The sequence below is a fragment of the Cicer arietinum genome, chromosome 7 (genome assembly GCF_000331145.2).
Source record: "Cicer arietinum cultivar CDC Frontier isolate Library 1 chromosome 7, Cicar.CDCFrontier_v2.0, whole genome shotgun sequence".
NCBI classification, from domain to species: domain Eukaryota; kingdom Viridiplantae; phylum Streptophyta; class Magnoliopsida; order Fabales; family Fabaceae; genus Cicer; species Cicer arietinum.
The window spans coordinates 4,089,271-4,115,102 of NC_021166.2; the positions used below are offsets into that span (position 1 = coordinate 4,089,271).

General features: G+C 36.1%; 1 protein-coding gene across 1 annotated transcript in view; it reads left to right on the forward strand.

The window, feature by feature from the left end:
* Positions 1-25,832, forward strand: part of LOC101488675 (uncharacterized) — a 71,000-nt gene that overhangs the window by 20,476 nt on the left and 24,692 nt on the right. The window contains exons 17-30 of the mRNA XM_073363846.1: positions 2,961-3,028; positions 3,377-3,497; positions 3,652-3,873; positions 3,977-4,204; positions 4,290-4,399; positions 5,378-5,474; positions 9,916-10,014; positions 10,122-10,262; positions 11,464-11,532; positions 18,367-18,843; positions 18,943-19,260; positions 19,441-19,572; positions 24,321-24,434; positions 24,636-24,820. Coding sequence (XP_073219947.1) covers positions 2,961-3,028; positions 3,377-3,497; positions 3,652-3,873; positions 3,977-4,204; positions 4,290-4,399; positions 5,378-5,474; positions 9,916-10,014; positions 10,122-10,262; positions 11,464-11,532; positions 18,367-18,843; positions 18,943-19,260; positions 19,441-19,572; positions 24,321-24,434; positions 24,636-24,820 — 2,381 coding nt within the window. The remainder of the gene's footprint in view (positions 1-2,960; positions 3,029-3,376; positions 3,498-3,651; positions 3,874-3,976; positions 4,205-4,289; positions 4,400-5,377; positions 5,475-9,915; positions 10,015-10,121; positions 10,263-11,463; positions 11,533-18,366; positions 18,844-18,942; positions 19,261-19,440; positions 19,573-24,320; positions 24,435-24,635; positions 24,821-25,832) is intronic.

Below are 25,832 nucleotides of genomic sequence, written 5' to 3' on the forward strand. Positions count from 1 at the left end.
TATATATTATTAGGGTTCTATAAATCTTTCCACAATCTATTAGGATTTGGCGCTCCAACCAACTGAGCTAAAGAGCTAATAGCACATAATACCTCATGAAGGTAGCCCTTATAGGTAGGGGCAACAACGGGGTGGTAAAGTTTACTTTGAGAATCATTATTATTTGCATGGTTATTGGGGGATTTTGGTTGATCGTTATGAAGAGATGATTGAGAATTATGATCCTGGTTTTGGTGATCAATAGTGGCTACTTGTGACTCATTTTGTGGGGTGTAAACCATGTGGAAAATTTGGGGATTACCCTGTTGAAAGGTGTTTGAAACAAATGGATCGTGCTTATAATTTTCGGGATAATAAGATATTGCAGATGTATGATTTTACTCACAAGTCACTTGCTAGTAGAAGGGATTAGATTTTTGGTGGAGGAAATTCTCAAGCCTTTGCCGTGGCAGCTGTTGCAGCCCTTATGAGTGGGCTCTTAGTTGACAGGGTTGGAAGATTTGCAATTCAATTGATGTGATTCTTCTTGGTGCACGATTATTCTCTCTTCGATGGTTCCAGATCTGCCCTTACGCTCCAATTTTGATCAACGAAAATATATGTCATTGTTCAAACAACCGTTATCTCTCCAGTTTTGGATGCATTTTCTTATTTCGTTGATTGATCACGTCTTCGTTTCGTTAGAGTCGTGCTGCTTCTTCTTCGATGTTTGTCATGCAATTTAGTTCTTACTAATATATCATAACAGTGACTTCTATTCCCACCGATGATCATTCCGGTGGTGTCCCTTCCACATATGAATTATATTTGTGACGACTTCTTCCGTTGGTGGTTATTCTAACGGTGTCTTTTATTTTCATGACTTACTTTACCTTGGCAATTTGTCCTAGATGCACTGGCCTTGCCTTTCTCTCCTTGAAGCACGCCTCTCTCTCCTTGAAGCATATTCAAGTTTAAATGTTTTGAGCCTCCATAATTATTGGTTTGAAGCTTCCAAATGCAGTTTTTTAGAAGATCGGAGCTTGCTTTGTTCAATTGTCTGCCATGAATTTCTCTCAGGCTGATGATCAATTAGACTATCTGGCTAGGCTATATTTATAGCAATTCTCTCCGACTTCACATGCATCCCTGAGTTGCCTCTCCATCTTTTTAATTATTTTGTGGAGCAAAACATTGTTTTCTTGTAGCAAGCTAAAGCTTAGTAAGCTTTAACTTGAGGGGAGTGTTAGAATATTAAAAAATATCTTATAATATCTTTTATATTATATTAGAGTATCTTAGGTTATTTTCTATGATCAACTTATAATCATAGAGAATCTTAGAATATCTCTCATTATTATTATGATTTATTCCTTATTTAGGATTGAGTCTATGTTTCTTTATAAATAGAGATTAGTATTGAGTCATTTGTAATCAAGTCGGCATTAAACTATTATCAATAATATTCAAACCCTTATTATTTTCTCTCCTCTTTTTCTCTAAAATCTCACAATTTCAACAATATATATACTAGATTACTAAACAACCAAATCTTATTAGTACTCATATATAACTAAATCCCTACTAGTACTCTTATTCAATTGAATCTCCCTATACTTGAGGAATATTAAACAGAAACATATTTTGACAATACGCAATGCTCTCACCTTGTCATGGAAGCCAGCAGCCGCTCTACAACGTCGCAATCGTGCAACTATTGCTCGCAATTTACTACCTTGGGGAGATAACTCTTATCTTACAAGTCGATTTTGTAAATATGAGTTAGACTCAAGATAAAAACATGATATGGTATCAGAGCTTATCCTAGATTCGTTGGATTACCTACTACTGGGCCACTTGGGTCACACTCTTGATGTCCAGTCTTCGGCGTGAGGGGGGTGTATTGAGAGTCCTACATCGGATGAAATATGGACTGAAAATATGTTTATTAGTCTGTGTTGAGTACTAAAAACACACTCTTGTTAAATATTGGGAGTAAAAATCAACAAAATTTGAATGATGAAGAAAACCTAGACACTCCATTTCAGCGCGAGAGGTTTAACAAAGAAGATAAAACGGTAAACTGAATCTATAACTTCTATTAATTGTGATTATTACAATGTGAATTAGATATGAACAATAATCAGTTCAAAAACAATATCATAATTTCAGGGGTTAAAATGAAGGAAAATTTTAAAAATAAAACTATTGTTGGGAAAACATTAGGAATTGATGTTTAATAGAGAGAAATGTTGTATTGCTTTTACAGGGTAAGATTCTTCATTTACATGTGTTGCGTGACCTACATATTTAATTCTTCATTGCGAATGTATGCTAATAATTGTGTAGCTATGGATCCTAATCATTCCAAAAATAAGCATCTGAGGAAATGGAAACAAAAATAGTGTTTAAGAAGTTTGAGAATACATAGTTCCCTCTCAAAAAATACATTTTAAGATTTACATCCCCCTCTCTCTCTCCATAAATAATATCATTTTTTGGTGATTTTTTTTAGAAATATGCAGAGCGGTTAGAGAGACTTTTTTTTTTTTTTTGAAATTTATGTTTTTGCTTTCTTGTTCAGAAATTTAACTGTGTTCAACAAAGTCCATTTGTAAGTGAGCTAAGTGCTCTTGAGGCATTGAATTAGGATCCGTCTAAATTGGAGGGAAAGGAAACATGTAATAAAATGAAACAACCAAATAGGGTTGACACAAATGGTTGGACCTTCTGCTCACACTCGCTGTGACTTGGGTTCATGTCCGGAAGTTCTCAATTGGTAGGTTAACGTAATTTTCATTGAGGTTTGTGGTTCTTCTTAGTCTTGCATGACGGTGTGCCTCCCCTAATATAATTTTGTTTTTCATAAAATAAAATAAAGTGGCTTTATTATCACTAAATCTTCATTTATTGATTGGGAACGTGTTGAAGCTTTATATTCTATTTGGGCTAACTTGTTTAACCGGTAATTGCAAGGGCAGATGAAGTTTGAGAAAGTGACTCGCAGAGCGCAGGAGCAATTTCAAATGGTTTTAGAGGAACAAAGCAGGTATTCATTGTTATTCTCTTTTTTCTTTTTCTATTTTCTGGGATGTTTTTGCTTTCTTTGTCTTGCCTGTTGTTGTGTTGATACCTCTCTTTATCTATCTATGCTCATACCTACGAAAAACTTTGCATTGTTCATAACGCCAGTGATCCAATATGCTTGACTTGTTTGGTATTCTGAGTGAGATGTGGTCAGAAAAGCTTTTCATAAGGACTATGTGAGGGCTAAAATGGAAATTTATTGATTTTTAGTACATATTTTATTTTTCTCATTATTTTATTAATTTTTTCTCTAAACTGAGAAGGCATATAATGCTGAATTGTAGATTGTTGTTCGTGACTGATTTTTCAGATTTGCATTTGATATTGATTTGGATGCTCCTAAAGTAAGAGTTCCTCTCAGAACAAGTGGTTCAGACAGATGTGATAGTCATTTTCTTTTGGATTTTGGTCATTTCACCTTACACACTGCGGTATGCTTCTTGAGTTCCAGGATTTTAATTTGTGATTATGGACGTAGTATTTTCACATTTTATTCAGTATTACTGTGGTATGCTTCTTGAGTTGCAGGATTTTAATTTGTTATTATGACATTGTATTTTCTTTATTTATTTTGTATTCTCACAGGAAAGTCAGTCTGATGAGCAGAGACAGAATCTGTATTCCCGATTTTACATTACTGGACGAGATATTGCTGCTTTATTTACCGACTGTGGCTCTGATTTTGGGAGTTGCAGTTTGGTGATGCCAAATTATGATACCCAAACAGTGAACTCACCGATTACTGGAAAGGATGAAAATGTTTATTCTCTGATTGATAGATGTGGAATGGCTGTACTCGTTAATCAGGTTGGTTTGTTATACTCATCCAAACTGTTCTGTAGTAATTTTATGGATGACATGTTAGTGAGCATAATTTGTTCTCATCATTTTCTGTCTCTGGTTGCTGAAGATTAAAGTGCCACATCCAAATTATCCCTCCACTCTTATTTCCATTCAAGTGCCGAACCTTGGCATTCACTTTTCATCAGAGAGATATTTCAGAATCATGGAACTGCTAAACATACTATACCAGACTATGGAAACTTGTAGTCAGCCTACTTCAGATAGTTCCCAATCTAAACTTACTCCTTGGAGTCCTGCAGATCATGCCACTGAGGGTAGAATCCTAGTATGGAAGGTATTTCCATAATTCTTGGTAAATTTACGCATTAGTCATTTATTTGTTTTTCCCAACAAATTGTAAATAATGTTTCATTTCACAGGGAATTGGCAATTCTGTTGCTACATGGCATCCTTGTTTCTTGGTGCTCTCAGGATCATATCTTTATGTATTTGAATCCGCAAAGTCCCAGAGTTACCAGCGATACCTAAGGTTTTTTTACATCCTTTTCTATTTTGTTTGTTGGAGCAAAGACAGAGGTAAATGTTTCTTTTAACCGACATATTTTATAGAAGATAAAAGCGGAAAATAATTTTTTTATGGAGGGTCTGCTATCCTCCCGAATAGCGAAAGATACAAATAGATTAATGAAAAAAGAATTTAGCTAGGCTGTTCTTTTTGTTTTCGTTTCAGAAATGGAAATTTCCCTTTAAGTAGTCATGATGAGAACATTGTTCTATATTGGAAGTTATGGGATTAAGTGGCCCCCTAGATGATATAGAACCATGGGTCTCCTTGCAATTGCACTAAAGAACTGCATATTGTCGTAAAAAAAAGCAATCTAATATAAATATATATATATATATATATATATATATATATATATATATATATATATATATTGCTGTAAATTAAATAATTAAAAAATCCTTTAAAGCATAGGGACACATCTAATTTCCACTACAGGTCACAAGAATGACTGCTTCATAAGAATGTAGCAGCTTTTCATGCAAAAGAAAGTAGTCCTTGAGTTAGCTTTTGGGATTGAGTTAGTATCAGAGCTTATCCTAGATTAGTTGTTAGGCCACCTGCATATGTCCATGTTCTAATGATCAATCATGTGTGAGAGAGGGTATGTTCCGATGCCATATTAACTAGGGATATCGCCAAAGTAGTTGTTATAAGGCTTGAGAAATACTTACCCCTTGAGCTTGCTTTTGGGGTTGAGTAAAGCCTTACCCAAATTCTAAGTAGTGCAATATTTTTGTATGGACCAACCCTATGCCTTCCGACTTCTTTATTTGACTTACAGCTTTTGAGAAATATTTCTATGAGTTTGTTTATTTTGAGAAATACTTCTCTATTTGAGAAATACTTACCCCTATGAGTTTGTTGTGACAACAGCTATTGAACATAATTTATTTTAATTTTTTTATTATATATATGTAATTTAGTGTTTGGGCTCTGCAGCATGGCTGGTAGACAAGTCCTTGATGTTCCCCCGATGAATGTTGGTGGTTCCCCATATTGTATTGCTGTAAGCACCAGGGGAATGGACATTCAGAAGGTAAGCTAAATAAGTTCCGGTAATCTTGAAAGAAGTATGGTGCTTAAATTCTGAAGTTATTCTTATTATATTCCAGTACTGGTCGTTGTGAACTCTTATTTTCAATTGGTTAGATGTCTTTGTCAATATTTCGTGTTCATCTTTCCTAAATTAGACAAATTACATAACACACATGTGCATGTTACTCTAATAGGAAGACAGATTTACAACAAAACATGCCACCTTATAGAATTTGTGAAGTGAGAACTATTAGAATTCAAAGTATGATTTATTATTCTTTGATTGTACAATTTCCTAGGTTTATTGGTAAAACTTTTAGTCAAATACAAGTTTCTAGTATTTGAATGTAATTATTGTAACCTCATTATAAATAGAAGATGTGTGATCTTGTTTGAGACACTTAAGAAACTAAGAAAGCATATTTTACATGGTATCAGTAGTAGTTAATCCTAGGGTTGCTCTGCCTTTTCCAGCTGTGCCATAACCCTTTCATTCTTTTCCCTCTTCAAAATTATGTGTTCCAGCTGTGCGTCTAATGTTCTAGTGCAACCCACCACCACAGACCGCCGCACAAAACTCCGACGCACGCGCCGCCTCCTTATCCGCACGTGATACCCACGCGCCTCCACCAACTCCGCACGTGACACATCTGGCCACCAATTTTTCAAAGCCAGTCGTTGCTCGGGGCCTTACGGCACATTCTGAGGTCCTTTTCAACTTCTGGTGATTTTTCAACATCTTTTCTTCTCTTTTACCTAACGTTGATCGTCATGTCCAACATCGGATCTGCTGCTGCTTCCTCTTTCGTTTTAAGTTTCACTACACTTTGATTCCATGTGAAAAATTGGCAGGTGATGCCAATTACGTAGGATGTGCAGCTGCCGTTGAACTTTGGTTTTAAGGACAAGGTCGTAAAGACCATTTGCTCAAACAGTCCAAGGATGTCGCTGCCAAGGATCCAGACAATTGGAAACAAATTGATGCCTCTCTATGCAACGTTCTTTGGTTTTCAATCAATGTTAAACTTCAATCTCAATTTCGCTCGTTTAAAACATGTTATGATGTTTGGGCAAAGGCGAAGAACGCATACTCCAATGCCGTTAATCGTTTATAAACTGTAGTCTCTAATCTTATTTATTTCCATGAATAAACAAGAAATGCATATGCAAGACTACATAGGTAAGCTTGATGTTTGATTGCTGACTTTGATGCACTTATGCCCTATATTGACAGTGCCGAAACACATGCTGAACAACGTGGAAAATTCTTTATGGTTCTGACCCTTGCGGGTCTTACACCAGATCTTGATTCAATTCGCAACCAAATTCTATCTAGTGCTACTGTTCCCTCATATAAAATTGTTTGTGAACAATTATTGCGTCTTTCGGCCTCTTCAGCTCCTGCTCCAGCCCTTGCTCCTCTCAATGTGTCAGTTGAATCTACTGCACTTGTCTCTAATTCTTATCAACGAGGTGGTAGAGGAGGAGGATGTGGACATAATCGTGGTCGAACTCGATGCAACAATTGCAACCGTTTTGGCCATGTCGAAGCACAATGTCTCACCAAAGATAATTAACTGCAACCCAGAGTCGCCAATGTTGCTCAAATTGAGCCCTTTGACACAAGTGATCAAGTCACGCTTTCTACCACATAATATAACGAATACATCAAGCTAAAGGCGCAAATGCAAACTACCACACAAGTTGCCTTTGTTACACAATCTTCTTCACTTGGACCTTGGATACTTGACTCAGGCGCCTCTGATCATATGTCTGGTAATAAATTGTTTTTCTCATGTTTGACTTATATGGACACACTACCTAGTATTATTTTGGCTAATGGGTCACAAACCAAATGTCATGGCATTGGCCGAGTAAATCCCTTATCCACACTCTCTTTGGACTCTGTGCTTTATGTCCCTGGTTGTCCATTTAAGTTAATAGCCATTAGTAAACTCACTCGTACTCTTTCTTACTCTGTTACATTTGCTAATGGTACTGTTCTTGTGCAGGATTGGAGTACTGGGACGTCGATTGGAGCAGGGTATGAGTCTCAAGGCCTATATTACCGCCTATTGCATGTTCCGTTGTTGAGTCTCCACATATTATCCATCAACGTTTGGGCCATCCTAGCCTTCAAAAGTTGCATCTTATGGTTCCGAGTCTGTCAAAAGTGTCTACCTTAGAGTGTGAGTCATGTCAGTTTGGGAAACATACTAGGAGTTTATTTCCTGACAGAGTCAACAAAAGAGTTGTGTCTCCTTTTGCTTTAGTTCATCTGATATTTGGGGTCCGAGTCGTGTTGTTTTATGTTTGGGTTTTCAATATTTTGTTACTTTTATTGATGATTTTTTCCGATGCACTTGGATATTTTTAATGAAAAACCACCAAGATAATTTCTCAATTTTTCAAACCTTTTGCTCAGAAATAAACACACAACTTGGTACTCCGATAAAAATATTGCAAAGTGATATTGCTCACGAATATTTGTCTACGTCTTTTCAATCTTTTTTGTCTTCACAGGGTATTCTCCATCAAACTTCGTGTGCTCATACCCCTCAACAAAACAGTGTCGCTGAGAGAAAGAACTGACACTTGGGGGAAACGGCTCGTACCATGCTCCTTCACAATAATGTACCTCCTCGTTTTTAGGGGATGCAATTCTCACAACTTGCTACTTAATCAACCGCATGTCTTCCTCTGTACTTGAAAACAAGGTACCACATTCTATTTTGTTCATGACCTTACTCCATGGAAAGATAAGTTGGCTGCAAAATTCCTTAAGTGTCTTTTTCTCGGCTACTCTCGTTTGCAGAAGGGTTATCAGTGTTATTCCCCAAATCTTTGACGATACTGTCTCTACCGATGTCAGTTTCTTTGAGACTCACCCCTTCTTTCTCTCTACTGCAGAAGAGTTCAATGATTTTGGTCAGTCACAATCTCTTTCGAGAGAGGTCCTTAATCTCCCCATTGCACCGACCCTTGTCTCTATTCCCACCCCTGTCTCTAGCACCACTCTACACACTTACCAATGGAGTCCCCTTCCATCACTCGCTCCTCAAGACTCATCGCTTGCTCTACCTGACTCTTATTCTCCGCATCCTACACAAGAGCTACCCATTGCTCTGCGTAAAGGTCACATGTCATCTCGAAATCCCAATCCTATATATGCTTGTCATTTGAATTATAATCAATTATCTACGTCCTATTTTATTTTTGTGGCTTCCTTGGATTTTGTGTCTATTCCGAAAACTACAGGTGAAGCTATGTCTGGTCCTGGCTGGCGACAAGCAATGATAGATGAAACGACTGCTTTGCACTCTGATGGGACATGGGATTTAGTACCTCTACCCGATGGCAAAACCACAGTGGGGTGTCACTGGGTCTATACAGTCAAAGTTGGGCCCGCTTGAAAGATTGATCGCTTAAAAGCACGTCTTGTAGCAAAAGAATACACACAGATCTTCGACCTTGTGCCTAAGTGGGGAACTCAACTTGAGCACTAGCACTAGCCATCTTATTCTTCTTTTTACTCCTCCAAGTTACTAAATCTCCTCCAACAAAGGTGCAATACCTGATAACGGACCTCCTCTTGTATTTACTAACCTTGAATAGTTAGCACTTAGCATTAGTATAAGCTGCAAATTATTGCATTCCCATTCATTTTATATATAATTCCTCTACCTAGAGTTCCCTTGAGCTATTGTAGAACTCTATGAGCTTTCAATAAATGAACTTCTTTTGGATTGACTAACCAAACTTCCAACAAAGCAATGTTCGGTCTTGTGTAAGACACATATTTAATTTCCCAACCAATCATCGCGACATCTCCTTATCCCCTGCTGCACCTTCCTCTGCATTACCAAATTTAAGGCTCAAATCTATGTGTACTTACAAGTTCACCAGTTGTCTTGCCTATCTTCTTGTCCGAATAGATATGCTACCATATTAGAAATGCAAAATAGCTAAAGAGAGAATTTGAGAGAAATGGAAAACTCTTCTCGATTATTCTTCTATTGACTGATTGTTACATTTACATTCAGGTGCAATCTATTTATGGATTCACCAAGCTACATAAGTTACTAACATAACTCAGTTTGTTAGCTACATGGGAGGATAGGTTATATACAGGGGATATTAGTGTGTGTGTGGTGTAGCTAGGTTCTAATGAGCTGGAGTAAACATACTCCGTGAAGATAGTGTAATCTTTTCAATAAAATTCAGTTTAACCGTTAAACTCTAGTAACTGATGAAACAAGAAGTGATGACCTGCTTTTATGCTTTGATTGCTTCTTTCTGTTTCTGAATGCCAAACCAAAAGTAGTGGCTCAAAAATGAATATTGGTTCAACTGCCAGAAACTCTATTGGAAATCATTGGTAATAGGTATGGTTGTTTATTAACTTGCTCTCCCTAACTCTGAAAATATGAATTTCCTTCCAGGCTCTGGAATCTTCTAGCACTTGGATCTTAGACTTTCGAGAAGAGGACGAGAAAGGTCGCTGGTTTAAAGGACTTATCCAAGCTACATATCAAACTTCTGTAAGGCAGTTTTAGCATGCATTTTTTTTCATGTATTTTGCTTTGGTAAACTATTATTTTCTTGATCTTCATTGTTCATTTCATAAATGTATATCTTTTGCATGTAGACTCCCCCATCAGTTGACGTGCTATGCAACTCAGAGGCTGCTGCTGCTTCCTACGACACCCTTAATACCACACATCCAAAAACAGCTGATATTGTTATAAATGGGGCATTGGTGGAATTCAAGCTGTTTATATATGGAAAGGTTTGATAAATTCCTGTTAAGATTTTTTCTGACACAGGCATGAGGAATGGTTAATGTGTAATATGCACACACGAGCCTGCACGTGCACAAACACATCTTACATGTTGCTTTTTATCACATCCCCCAACTAGGCCTGTCCAGAAATGAATCCAGAGAGAGGGCGAGATTTTTTTTCTAAAATTGAAACTGTTAAAAGAGATGTTACTATGCTATCTGCCGATTACAACTGTATTTATAGCCACTGATGCTTGTAAGACAAGCCACAGTATTACAGAACTGTAACTATCAACTTCCACTAACTAATTTTTCAGTGACTGAATTTTTTTTCTGTATTTCTTAATAAGTTAATATGAATTGTGGATCTTGAAGGTCAGGTTACAAGTGTATAGATCAAGTATAACCTACACCTACTGATAAGTAACTCCTGCTGATGTGGCAGCTCTTCTAACTAACTCTTGTGCCTTTTAAGGCACGCTACTCAAGCTGGAAAAGACTGCTAAGCAATACTCAAGCTAGTATACTCACACAATTATAGCTAATGTTTTAGTTTAGTCTGAAAAAGTATTAATGAATCTTGAGGATTCTGATTACAAGCTTGGCATTTATAGTGCTTGCCACATAACTAACATGCTTACAGAAAGGTAGTTATGAAAACTGTCAGCTAACTAATCAAAACAAACTAAAACAATATTATAGTACCCCTATTGTCAGAAATAAGTGGAACTATCACATACTCTATCTGTTGATGACTGAATTTATGTTATGCCAGCCAAGGGTTTCAGAAGAGAGAGAATTTGAGTGTGAAAAGGAAATTATATGTCATTTTATGTAAAACTAAATCTGTTACAATCTCTTAAGATATTTATAAAGTGCAGAAACCTGTAGGAAACAAGCTACTATAGTTGAGTTTAGCTGTAAGTAATGAGCTAACTCATAGGAATCTAGAATACTGTACTAAACAGAGACATGAAGGAGTATCTCATACTTGTAACCTAACTTGGTGTTCACAATCATACACTCTATCAATCAGTTTCATCTCATGTGGCTTAGAGTTGCTTGTTGAAGTCATTTGTGGTTTCTGGTAGTCATGAATATTTTCACCCATTCTTCCTCAGGCTTATTTGTGTATGGTTCACTGATTAAGATTCACAAGCCTTCATTCAAAATACACAGATATATATGTGTTATAATTTATGTGCAGGCTGAAAGAACCAATGATGGAAAGCTTGACGAGGCTCTCATTCTTGAAATTGTTGCGGACGGAGGAAAGGTTTGTTCCTATAAGCTTCTACATTTGGTATTTAGATAGATAAAATCTTGAATTGGAACTGCCTCAGATTGCTCAACTCTTGTAATTTTCTTCTTATGCACTTTTGTCCTCTTGGGTAAAAATGTGGAGAAGTGTACAGTGACATTATGTGTTTGATTATTAAATAATACTCCCTCTGTCCCTAATTAGAAAACCTTTAGACACTTTTCACGCATATTAAGAAAAGTTAGTAATGTGATTAATGTGTGTAATTTGTGTATGACTATTACTAAATTACCCTCTCTGTATAATGTGAACTTTTCATATTCCATGACAATTTGGTAGTATTAAAAATGGATATATTTGGAAAATTAATAATAAATGTATCTAGAAATTTGCATAGGGTCATATATTTAGGGAGAAACAAATTTGCCAAATGGGTCTTATAATTAGAGACAAAGGGTGTATTTGTATTGGATTTCAACACTTGTGTATTTAATTAATCAGTTTTAAATTATGTTTAACAAGTAATAAGTGCAAAACTTATACTAAATTAATTTATTCTTAAATATATTGGTCTTAAGTTCCATAACCAAAGAGAAACTGTTTCAATGCGAAGATTGGAGGGAAAGATAATTGTTAAAATATTACATTAGAATGTAAATAATTAGATAGGCTGTAAGTATTTCTGTTAGCATTCCTGTCTATTAGTATTCGTGTCATTATGTTTGTTTAATACTCATAGTCTATATAAAAAAATTTCCGTTGTGTAGTTGAAACACACGGGTTATTCAATATGTCTTTCAATATTTTCTCTCCATTTAACATGGTATCTATAGCTTGTTGAGAGACAATCCTAATTGTCAACTACCGGGTGGACCCACTCTCTCCGGTGAAATTTTTTTTTCTTTTGGAAAACCGTGTTCTCAACTTCGGTTTCCCCCTCCCAGCCTTTGCTACGTTGTTCCCTCAATTTTTTGTCCATCCGCCTGTCATTGCGCCGCTGTCTCAAACAATTTTTTTTCTACGAACGACCACTCCAGCAGAGGCGTATACCTTAGATCGCTCCACGCGCGTCGTCAGAAAGCCATTCATGCGTCCACACGCGCCACTGAGTGCCCACACGCGCCGCCCCTCTTCAGGCGTGTGAGATCCACACGCTACCTACAACCACCGCGCATGACGAAGCGTCCGACAACCATTCACGGCGCTCTTCTTCAGTGGCACTCGCCTCAACCTTCTGATTCCATATCTGCCCTAAACTTTCAGTTTCGAGTCACGGATATACGAGTTCCAGTTCAAACAGTCCCTGACGTCTCAGTCTGAAACAAAGAGCATTTTTACTTGTGATCAAACTTTGGGGTCTGTTACTGTTCCAGATATGCCTCTTACCTCAGCTCCGGGTGACATTGTTGCCCTTGCATCTCTTGGAGATAATCCGAGTCGCTCTCGTGGAGGATCATTCAACTCTAAGCCTCGTCGCAAATGTGAGCATTGTAATCGGCTTGGACACACTATTGATCGCTGTTGGAAGTTGCATAGTAAACTTTCACCTTCGATAAATGCAACTCGACTTGATTCTTCTGCGACTATTCAGACTACACCATCTCCACAAGGCTCCTCGACAAATTATGAAGATTTTCGCTGGTGGGTTCAAAGTCATCCGAACTCTAGTTCTCATACTTCGGTTACACACTCCGGTAATTCATCTGTTTACCTCTCTCACTCATATTCTCTCGTCCCTTGGGTTCTTGATGCTGGTGTGTTTGATCATGTCATTGGTAATAAAGGTCTCTTTTCTTCTCTCTCTACATCTGGTTTTTTACCTACTATAACATCTATCAATGGTACTCAAACTCGGTCTCAAGCAGTTGGCACTGTCCAAATTCTCCCTTCCACTCAGTTGCATCTATTCTCTAAGTACCTGGATGTCCTTTTAATTTACTTTCAGTTAGTCGATTGACTCGGTCACATGACTGTATTATTATTTTCACTAATGATAATGTTACCCTACAGGACCAGAGTTCGGGACAGACGATTGACGTCAGATGTGAGTCTCAAGACCTCCATTACCTTTCCCCATCTTCCAAAATGTGCTCTGCCACAAAGTCCCCTCATATCCAGCGCTGAGCCAAGGGATATACTCAGATTTTTGGGTTGGATTACAGCGATACCTTCTCACCTGTTGCCAAAATGGCATATGTCAGACTGTTTTTCTCCATTCCTGCAATTTCGACATTGGCCTCTCCATCAACTTGACATGAAAAATGCCTTTTTGCACGGTGATCTTGAAGAGGAAGTTTATATGAAGCAACCGCCGGGGTTTGTTGCTCAGGAGAGTCTTCTACCATAGTTTTTCGGCTACACATGTCCCTTTATGGTCTTAAACAGTCTCCTAGAGTTTGGTTTGATAGATTCAGCTCGGTAGTACAAGAGTTTGGAATGATTCGTAGTGAAGTCGATCACTCTGTATTTTATTATCACTTAGCCCAAGGGTGCATCTATCTTATTGTTTAAGTGGATGACATTGTTATAACTGGTAGTGATAAGCAAGGAATACTCCAGTTGAAACATCTTTTAAATTAATTTCAGACTAAAGACTTCGGTAAACTGCGTTATTTTCTGGATATTGAGGTAGCCCAATCCAATGATGGCCTTGAAATTTCACAAAGAAAATATGTTATGGACATTCTTGAAGAAACAGGTCTATTAAATGCCAAGCCAGTTGATACTCCTATGGATCCAAATGTCAAACTCCTACCTAATCAGGGGGAGCCTTTATCAGATTCAGGAAGATATAGGAGATTAGTTGGAAAATTAAACAATCTTACAGTTACCTGTCCTGACATTTCCTTCGTTGTGAGTGTGGTAAGCTAGTTCTTAAATTCTTCTTGCCAAGAACATATGGATGCTGTAATCCGGATTCTTAAATACATCAAAAGTGCATCTGGAAAAGGTCTCATTAATGAAGATAGAAGATATACTCAGATAGTTGGCTACTCAAATGTCGAATGGGCAGGCTCACCCATTGATAGACGATCCACTTTCGGGTATCGTGTACTTGTCGGAGGAAATTTAATATCTTGAAAGAGTAAGAAACAAAATGTTGTTGCAAGATCCAGCGCTGGGGCATAATATAGGGCCATGACACGAGTAACATGTGAACTCACCTGGTTGAAACAGTTACTGAAAGAACTTCAATTTGAAGAGGTCAACACAATGACACTAATATGTGATAATCAAGTTGCATTGCACATTGCCTCAAATCCTGTTTTTCATGAGAGGACCCAATATATTGAGATAGACTGTCATTTTGTTAGAGAAAAGATCGAATCGGGTGACATCATCACTGGTTTTGTCAATTCCAGTGATCAGTTAGCAGATGTTTTTACAAAGTCATTGCGAGGTCCTAGAATTAGTTTTATATGTAACAAGTTGGGTCCATTTGATGTATATGCTAATGCTTGAGGGGGAGTGTTAAAATATATTAGAATGTAAATAATTAGATAGGCTGTAAGTATTCATGTCTGTTAGTATTTCTGTCTGTTAGTATTTCTGTCTATTAGTATTCCTATCATTATGTTTATTTAATACTCATAGTCTATATAAAGAACTTTCGTTGTGTAGTTGAAATACACAGATTATTCAACATGTCTCTCAATATTTTCTCTCCATTTAACAATAATAATAGTATTGTTGGACTGAATCTGCTACTATATTGTGGGTGGACTTGACTCTGTTTAGGATTGTCAAGATAAGAATCATAATTTTTCTGATTGTGCTGAATTGAATCGGCACCTAGCAACTCGCGTTAGATTAGGTCTATTTACTAGGTAAAGGTTAAAGACAGTCTTGGCCCTTAAGGCCCAATCTACAGAAAATCACAAGGTGAATGCTCATTCAACCTTCCATTTTTTTTGGCTTTTTATTAGATAATAGCTTTCGGTAGTGTAAAATAGACTATTGGATCATAGCTTCAGATAGTGTATTTAGGGGCGGGGAAGCTAAAACAGAGGGCGGATGAGAATTCACCAAACACAACTTAAAAGGCATCATAAGTAATAATACATAAAAAAATAACATTATTTAGTAATAATTGACAAATTAATTATATTGAAAAATAATAAAAGTAATGTCAAAATTTGTTTTTGTTTAATATCCCTCAAGTATAGGGATTCAGTTGAATAGCAGTACTAGTAGGGATTCAGTTATATATGAGTACTAATAGGGGTTTAGTTATATATGAGAACTAATAGGAATTTAGTTATATATGAGTACTAATAGGATTTGGTTGTTTAGTAATCTAGTATATATATATATCTGATGTATTGCCAACATATTTAAATTCAATAAATATGATTTTACTCTAATTCTTGAGAAGTAATATAAACAAATACTTAAGTAATTAGTGAATTATATATGTAGTATATTTTTATTTAGATATAGAGTGTAGATTATTTTATATATATGTTTATTGAAGCGACTCAAGTGAGAGCACTTGATTATTGTGAGAAAGGAGGATGTAAGTACAGAAGTACGCCTAAGAGAGAGGGGTGAATTAGGTGTTAGTAAATTTTCTTGTTTTCAGTGATATGGTAATTGAATTTTTTGAGTTAATATAATGTCTACTAATAGTAAGGTGCATTAAAAAATGAACACAATAGATTTATCCTGGTTCCCTTTATAACCAAGGGTACGTCCAATCCTTTTGCACACCACAAGAGATTGATCCACTAATTGTCAAAAAATGTACAACTCCCACCCTGGGATTCTTGCTACAAACTTCTAACAACACTTCTAAGATAGCACACCGCTATCTTAGATTAAGCTACTTTTAAGAAAGTATTATTTTCTTTTACAAGTGATACAATATGATTTGAATAAGAATAAGGAGAGGTATATTGATAAACAATCCAATAACAATTCAAGTACTTGAGAACCTTTCTAAATGATATGAAAATGAAATGCAAGTACTTTGTAAAAAATCAGAATTTTGTTCAAAGTTGTTCAAGGTATTGATTCAAGGATTGTGTATCTTTTGATCTGAAGCTATGGGGTATTTATACTCCATAAACATCTCTTCAGATTCGTGGCCATTGATCCAAGAGGTTTGATGAAAAAATACAATGATCTGGAGCAATTCCAGATCTGAAAAATTGTATTGCTTCTAGTTGTATTCGAATACAGGATGTGTGTATTCGAATACACCTCTTTGTAACATTCAAAAATTACACCTTGTATTCGAATACACATATATGTAGTTGAATACAGATTAGTGAAAATTTGCCACTGACTTACTTTGTATTCGACTACAGAGGGTTGTAGTCGAATACAGATATAAGGATTTTGGCCACTGACTTGAAGTGTATTTGACTACACATAGTCGTAGTCGAATACAACTTTGAGACTTTTACTTCTGACTTGCTTTGTATTCGAATACAGGATGCTGTATTCGAATACACTTATATATTTTGTCAAAAATATTAGTTTTAAGACTTTGTTAATGCTATTTTGACTTTTGAAAATACTTTATATGCATATGTAAATATGACTTGTTCTCATGTAATTGAAGTATTGGTTTGTATGATATACCTTTACATTTTAATATTTGGATTTGAAGCTTTATTAATGAAGATATTTGAACTTCTTTTTGAGGTTGTTGCTTTGACCATAATGGTTGATCTTTGTCTTCATCAAAAACTTGTAGTTTACAGAGAACAATTGATTACTTTGAATAGATTATAATTAACGCATGGGTTATAATTTTTATTAAAACATATCGCATTTTCTCACCTCTATCCAATTTGCTCTCTGCTTTTGTCTTTTACCCCTCCATCAACTCATCCCCTTCCCTCTCTTGAAATAAAAAACCGCTCATGCTAAGTCTTTTGTTTCTAACATTGTAGCATCGCCTGAGTGCATACTCTTTGTTGTGCACTTGGGTCACATGCAAGATTTTGTCTCCTTTGTGTGGCACCACACGGTAAAGGGATCACTGCCTGCCTGCCTAGTCCAAATTCCCGAACAGCCAAATACTGGAAATGTGATCCGACTAGGCCGAACATTAATCATTGATGATTGATGTATAGTTCTATCACCAACAACTAAGAGACATAAATAGCCAACATTAATTATGATGTAGCAAATGTAATTAATTGTTCTCCTTTCTCACAATATCCAAGTGTTTTTCGAATTCAAATAGTAGCCAACCTGCTATCCCAGTTTCTGGGTTGGCTGCTCTGCGCCGCTACTATTTGGGGTTGGCATCTATGCAAGGAAAGTTTTGGGTTGATGATAATTTTTTAAATGAGCAGTAGTTTGAGCAAGAGTATAGTTGGCTGTTTGGTACACTTTTTGGTTCATTGTTTTTTGAAAATTGGGAAGATCAAGGTCATCTTTAGCTGTATGGGTATCTATTTAATTTTGAGTGGCTGAAAAAAAGGGTTTTTGTTTCCTATTGAGAGGTTAGAAAACTATCCAGTACCATTGAAAAATCTGAATTTGTTACCTTGCATGATGTAGTTGTAATCGGCTCTTGAACTTGTGTTGATCAAGATGGTTGTTCTGACTTAGGCGTATGAAAACTTGACTATAGGCTAGGAAGAGCGAGTGTTTCAGATGAATATTTTGAACACAGAACGAATGGTGAAACTGTATTGGGTTCCATAAACTTGTTTGAGACTGACAGGGAAGAACTAAAAAATGAGTGTTAATTAAATATACAATTCATTTCATTATTTAGTTGTTGTTTTTTGCCAACAACATTATTCCAATTTAGTAGTTCATTTGGAATTTAACCTCTTTTGTATCTGACCTAGATACTAATACATTGGTGGTTATTTTTTTGTTTCCCAGGTGCATGTTGTTCTTGCAGATGCTGACTTGACAGTGAAGATGAAATTGCATTCTTTAAAAATTAAGGATGAACTTCAGGGGCGTCTATCTGTATCTCCACAGTATCTAGCTGTTTCAGTCTTGAAGAAAGAAACTTTATGTTCTTCTGGCTCAACTGACTCCCATGTGAAGGATGTTTCTCATGGGATTCCTGATGACGATGATAGCTTTATGGATGCATTATCTGATTTCATTTCTCAAACAGATGGAGGATATTGTTTACACAATATGGAGTTGGATCAGCAAGGTTTGATGGGGATTGCTTCTGATTTTGAGTCCCTGGAAAGTTTAATTCATGAAAACGAAATCGAGAAGGGAAGGGGCACCCCTCATGAGGTATATTATGAGGCAGAGGGAAGTGACACTTCAAATTTTGTATCTATGTCTTTCTCAACAAGGAGCTCTAGCTCACCTGATTATGATGGTATCGATACACAGGTACTTTAACGAGGACTGTTAACATTAAACCTGAGTTTCTTATCTTCTCTTATTTGTTATGACAATGCTGTATTTACGTTTCTGATTGTTCATCTTCAGATGTGTGTTCGGATGTCCAAGCTGGAATTTTTTTGCAACCGACCCACTATTGTTGCATTGATAAGTTTTGGCTTTGATATAAGCTCTGGAAATAAAGTTTCAAATGATGCAGACACTTCGAAAACTTCTCCAGAGAGATCTTTAGTGAAGGAAAGGACTGATGAAAAGGGGCGCGTGAGAGGATTGTTAGGATTTGGTAAAGAACGTGTAGTCTTTCATTTGAACATGAATGTAGATAGTGTAACTATATTTCTTAACAAGGAGGATGGTTCTCAACTTGCCAAGTTAGTACAAGAAAGTTTTCTGATGGATCTTAAGGTAAAGACTTACTTTCTAATAGCTGGTCGCTCCTTTCTCCTTCTTTGGTGTCTTTCTATACCCAATGTTTCCTAGGTTTTTGGAAATTATTCTTTTCTATTTTATATTGCTATGAACGCATTGATGTTTTCTATTTGTTGTCATGTGCAAAATCTAAAATTATTTATTTCTCTTGTGAAGGTTCACCCAAGTTCTCTTTCTATTGATGGAACATTAGGAAATTTTAGACTCTGTGATATGTCCCTTGGAACAGATCAATGTTGGGATTGGCTTTGTGACATACGTAATCCTGGTGTAGACTCCCTTATAAAGGTTTGTTTTCTTTTCCCATGAACGTGAACCAACCTTTTAGAGACTCCTTGTGTTCCTTGTGTGTGTCTGTGTGTAAAATTTCACATCATCTATACAATTTAATATAAAATAATAAAAATAGAAATTGTCAAAAAGTTTTATATCCCTCAAGTATAGGGATTCAGTTATATGGATTTAGTTATAGATGATTACTTATAGGATTTGGTTGTTTAGTAATCTATATATATCTGATGTATTGTCAACATATTTTCTATATATATCTGATAATTATTGATGGCATCAGAGCTCTCGGTCCTTGGGAGTCTCGCTTCCCCATAAACCTACCGTCTTCATTGCAGTTTCTATTTTCTTGAAAACTTAGCCACCTTCATTGTGGCCATTTTTGCTGCCTTCATTGTAGCAACTTGAGATTTCTTTTTGGCCTGTTTGCTGCCATAGTGTGTTCAATATTGACACCGTTATTGTTCATGTTAGTTTAACCGCGTTCTAGACCTCCTTTCAGCACCGTTTTCAACCATGCTGTAGACCAGCCGTTTCTCGTTTTGTTTTCAGGGTTCACTTTTTGATCAAAGCACTTTTGTTTGTGGGCCATTTGAAGCTCACGCGGTTTTTGCTCAGACTTTTCTATTGGACCACTATAGCACACATACAGAGTGTGGATATTTTTTGGACGTTTGAAGTTTGTTTTGTTTGATAGATCAATCGTTCGTCTCTAATATTGTTTGTCCGACGATTTTATGGATATGGCAGTTAAAGAAAGAAAAATTGAATTGGACCAACTCAATGAAGATGAAGTAGAGAAACCGATCCTAGTTCTCTGGTATATACAAGTACACTTCCTCTTGGTAAGTTTCAATTTTCTTTTAGACTTAATGCTTCAGATACAACCTATAACCAATATTGGATTTTGGAGCCATTGACCGCATGACACCCTTATCTAAACACTTCTCCACTTATTCACCTTGTCCTAGCAACAAGAAAATATCCACAGAAGATAATACTCTTTTTTAACTGCAACAATTCAATGAGATGTCTAAATAAACTCATCTATAACTCTAAGAAATGTCCTTCATATTCCTAAATTGTCCATTAGCTTAATTTCCATACAAAAACTAGCAGAAGACCTATCATGTAATGTTGTTGTTTATAAAAAATTGTGTCTTTCAAGACAAGAACTCAAGGAGGACAATTGGTAATGCTAGAGAATGGAATGGTCTATATTATTTGGATAATCAAAATCTTCCTCCAAATTTTCTAAGCAATACGAAATCTTCTTTTCTTTCTAAATCCTTCATTTAGAGTCATAAAACAATTGTTTCCTTCCCTCTTCAAAAAATTAGAGGTAGAAAATCTTCACTATGAGGTGTGTGAGCTTGCTAAACACAAGCGTGTACCTTTTCCAGTTAGTAATCGAATACTCCCATTTTGTTTATTTGATGCTAACGTATGGGGTCCCTCTAATGTTCTAAATTCATCAGGAGTCCGTTGGTTTGTAACATTTAATGATGAATGTACTTGGGTTACTTGTTAAAACAAAAATCTGATGTCAGTTATGTGTTTGTACAGTTCTTCTACATGATAAAAACCAATTCGGAGCGTGTATTAAGAGAATCAAGTTTGATAATGCCAAAGATTACTTTAATCATGAGTTCTCATGGGTTAAAACAGCCCAACAAAATGGGATTGCTGAGAGAAAAAATGGGCACTTGTTAGATCAAACTCGAGCAATGTTATTTCAAAATAATGTTCCCAATAAATTTTGGGGAGAAGCAGTTTTAACTGCATTGTATCTTATTAACTGATTACCTTCTAATGTCCTTGCCTACAAAACTCCCATTGAGGCCATGTCCTCGTTCTACCCTAATGTGTCCACCAGTAGTAATCTTACTCCCAAAATATTTGGGTGTGCGTCATTTGTCCATACTCATAGTGATAGTAGAGGGAAACTTGATCTTAGAGTCTTAAAATCTGTCTTTATCGGGTACTCTTCTACCCAAAAACGCTACAAATTCTCTGTCTCATGGAAATGATGACATTAATGTAAGATATGGAAAGAATCTAGAATATACAAGAAGAACAAATGTCATTTCGAAATCTATTCACTTCCATGGCTCCAATTCGACCTTACACAAGGTAACTTCCCCTGACGCTACAAACTCTAGTGATCCAATCTATGAATCTTCCCAATCACAGGAATTAGAATCTAACATACCACCAACTTATGGTGACCTTCATATTCCAATTGTCCTTAGGAAAAATACTAGGACGTGTACCAATAAACTGCTCTACCTTTTATCCAACTAATTATGCTTTGAACAATTTTTACCTATCCATAAAGTCTTCCTCACAAGCCTGAACACCACCATTATACCTACCTTTCTATCTGAAGCATTGTCTGACTGAAAATGGAAACAAGGCATGGACTTGGAAATGGAAGCACTGGACAAGAATGGTACTTGGGATTTGACCCCTCTACCAAATGGAAAGAAACCTGTAAGATGCAAGTGGATATACATTGTAAAGTACAAGGTTGATGGGTCTATTAAGAGGTGCAAAGTAAGGTTGGTAGCTAAAAGATTTTCTCAAATGTATGGAGTGGATTACTTGGAAACATTTGCTTCGGTTGCAAAAATGAATACCGTCAAGGTGATATTATCTCTAGCAGCTAATTATAGTTGGAACTTGCACCAATTTGATGTAAAAAATATCTTGTGTTTTAGGGTGCAGCTAGGTTAAAACAAGATGGAAGAAAAATTTCTTATTATGTTGAAACTGAAACAGTACAAACATATCTATATACAATGTTGTCAGCTATCTAATGAATGCAGAGAAGAAAGGAAAAATAAATTAGGAAATAAATCAAATCAGAGTGATTTGATTCTTTCCCAAAATACAAATAAACTTCAATAGAAAATCAACTAATAAACACGATTATATCATATCTGATTGCTATATGTCAACACCTTCCTCTATGGAGATCTAGAAGAAGAGATTTATATGGACTTACCGCCTGGGTACAGTGAGCATATTGCTACCAACACCGTTTGTAAGCTAAAAAAGCTTTAGATGGGCTTAAACAATCGCCACGAGCGTGGTTTGAGAGGTTTTGGTAGAGTCATGGTGGGTCTAGGCTTCAAACACTCTGAGTCAGGGGGAGTAACAATATTATTAGTATATGTGGACATCATTATAGTGACCGGTGATAATGAAAAGGAGCAACAACACCTAGCCAAGGAATTTGAGATTAAAACCTTGGAAAAATTGAAGTATTTCTTGGGAATTGAAGTGGCTCAGTCCCAGAAAGGGATTTTCATATCCAACAAAAATACATCACTTATCTTCTGCAAGAAACGAGCAAGACAACATGCAAGCCAGCGAGTACACCAACCGATCCAAATTAAAGTTAAGAAATGCAGAAGAAGACATTGGCAGTTGACAAGGAAATGTACCAAAGATTAGTTGGAAGACTAATATATTTGTCACATACTAGATTTGATGTTGCCTTCGCTCTAAGCCTAGTTAGTCAATTCATGCACCAAACAAAGGAGGTACACTTGCAAGTTACACTCAGAATCGTGCAATATTTGAAAAGAACTCCAGGAAGAGGAATTTTGTTCAGACAGAATGGAAATGTGGGTCTTGAAGCATATACTGATGCTGACTATGAGGGTCAATTGTAGATAGAAGATCAATCACAGGATATTGTATTTTTCTATGTGGGAATCTTGTGACTTGGAAGAGTAAGAAGTAAAATGTGGTATCTAGATCTAGCGCTGGCATAAGGGATATGTGAGTTACTATGGTCGAAGATTATTTTGGAGGAGCTTAAGATAAAGTGGGATAAACCAATGAAACTCTTGTGATATAAATATGCTATTAGCATAGCACATAATCCAGCGCAGCATGATATATATATATATCAAATAGCGGTCATGCCGCTCCCTGCTAACCCACTTTTGGGGTCGATCGTTGTACTCCGCTATTCGAGACTGAACAACATAGATGGCAGACTTAATGTATGTAATCAAGGGTTGTAGCTAATCTCCGAAGCTATTCAGCTCCAAATTAGTATTCCTAACTTGCATTTTTTTTAAATAAAATCGAACTACTAGATATGAAATCATTTGTGTTTTTTTTACTACATTAATGAACGAATGAGCAATCTATTTTAAAAATTATAAATACACTCACCCAACTGGGAATTTTCAATATTAATATGTTGACAGTTAGATGGTCAACTAAAATTAATTTTTGTTTTGTATTTTAGTAATGTCAAGAGGGCAGCCCCCTCACCGCACGAGCTAGCTTTTGTATTTGAGTTTTACCTATATTCTAACTAAGATGGTATCGGAGCGGGATTTTGCTGGCCGTATGGGAATTGGACCTCAGCTCACGTATTGAAATTGCTGTGACCCACGTTATAGTTCTAGGACATGCAATGCTTATCTGTGTTTGGACACCCCTCATCCTTTATTTTAGCATTTGGGAGTGAGACTCAAACACATTTAACATTGTATAATAAGTTTTAATTTGAAATTATTTTATGATAATTTATTATGCTAACTAATTTCAAAGTAACACTTGTTTATTCGTATTATCATTTATGCTTTGAAAGGAGATTTTACTGTTTTTGTGTACCATGATCACAATGAAATTTGAACCTTCAACCTTTATGCAAATCCCTCACCGATAGCCTATTCCTCTTGTTGTCTTCATTTGAGTTATTTGTATCTGATTTTTCTTTTCAGTTCAAATTTAATTCTTATAGTGCTGAAGACGATGATTATGAAGGATATGATTACAGCTTACAAGGTCAACTTTCAGCTGTTCGCATTGTTTTCCTTTATAGATTTGTGCAAGAGGTATGCTCAAAAAATTTAATAAACTTGGAGTCATAAATTAAAGTCTGTACCTTTCTCCTGCTTTAAGACAGTTTTTTGGCACTTTTTTTGATAGAATTTTAAATCCACATGATCTATGGCTTCATCCACAGTTGACATATTTCTTTTTTTAAAAAAAAGAAGAAAGAAATTACTAAATTCATTCATGGTTAACTTCAATAGATAACGGTGTACTTTATGGAACTGGCCTCCCCTCATACTGAAGAAGCAATCAAACTTGTTGATAAAGTTGGAGGATTTGAATGGTTGATTCAGAAATATGAAATAGATGGAGCTACTGCTCTCAAGCTGGATCTTGCTCTTGACACACCGATTATTGTTGTTCCAAGGAACTCAATGAGCAAAGAGTTAGTCAATCTTTAAATCTGTTTATGGCATGCTCTAACAATATTTTCTTTTCCAATGTGGTTAGTGATATTTTATGATGGTCTAGGCACTCAGTGTAAACCTCCAAAAATAGTCCGACAGAAACTGCATTATGTGAATAATCACATAACTGACTGTCTATTAAATTACAACAAATGTGATATAGTATGCTTAAGCATTTGTGTTGTGTATGCTTTAGTGGGACACATCTGAGAGTTTCAGGTGGAAAAAGGGTGGTTAAAATTGATATAGTGAAATATTATTGATAATTGTTGTATATTATTCTGACAAATAGGGGCTCTTATTATAGGAGAAAATACAATTACTCAACTCCTTAAATTTAGGAGTGATATAAAGGAGGAAGAAAAAAAAAACTGAAAAAAGATTAATAGTTCTAATAATGACAAGATATTTCAACACCCCCCTCAAGTTGGTGCATAGATATCAATCATGCCTAATTTGCTTATCAAATGTTCAAAACTTGTCATGGTCAAGCTCTTGGTCAATATGTCTGGTGTTTGTTGATTGGAAGGAACGAATGGCAAGCAAAGAATACCAAAATCAATTTTCTTTGTTATGAAGTGACGATCTATCTCAATGTGCTTATAGCGACCTTGTTATTACAGTATAACTTCAGTGGAAGTTCCACCACTATCTTAAGTTCTTTCAAAACTCTAAGAATCCACGTACCTTCACAAATTCCTTATGCCATTGCCCTAAACTCAGCTTCGGCACTCTTCTTGCATCTTACTTCTTCAAGTTACCAAGTTCCCCCACACATATGTGCAATACCCTGAAGTTGACTTCCTATCTATAACAGATCTTGCCCAATCTCCATCGGTAAATATTGCCACATTTTTATCATTGGTCTTTTTGAAGAACAGTCATTTGGCAGGAGTTGCCTTCAAATATCTCAAGATTTTGTAAATTGCTTCGAGATGTTCTTCATATGGGGCATGCATGACACTAACAAAGAAGACAATGTTAGGACGA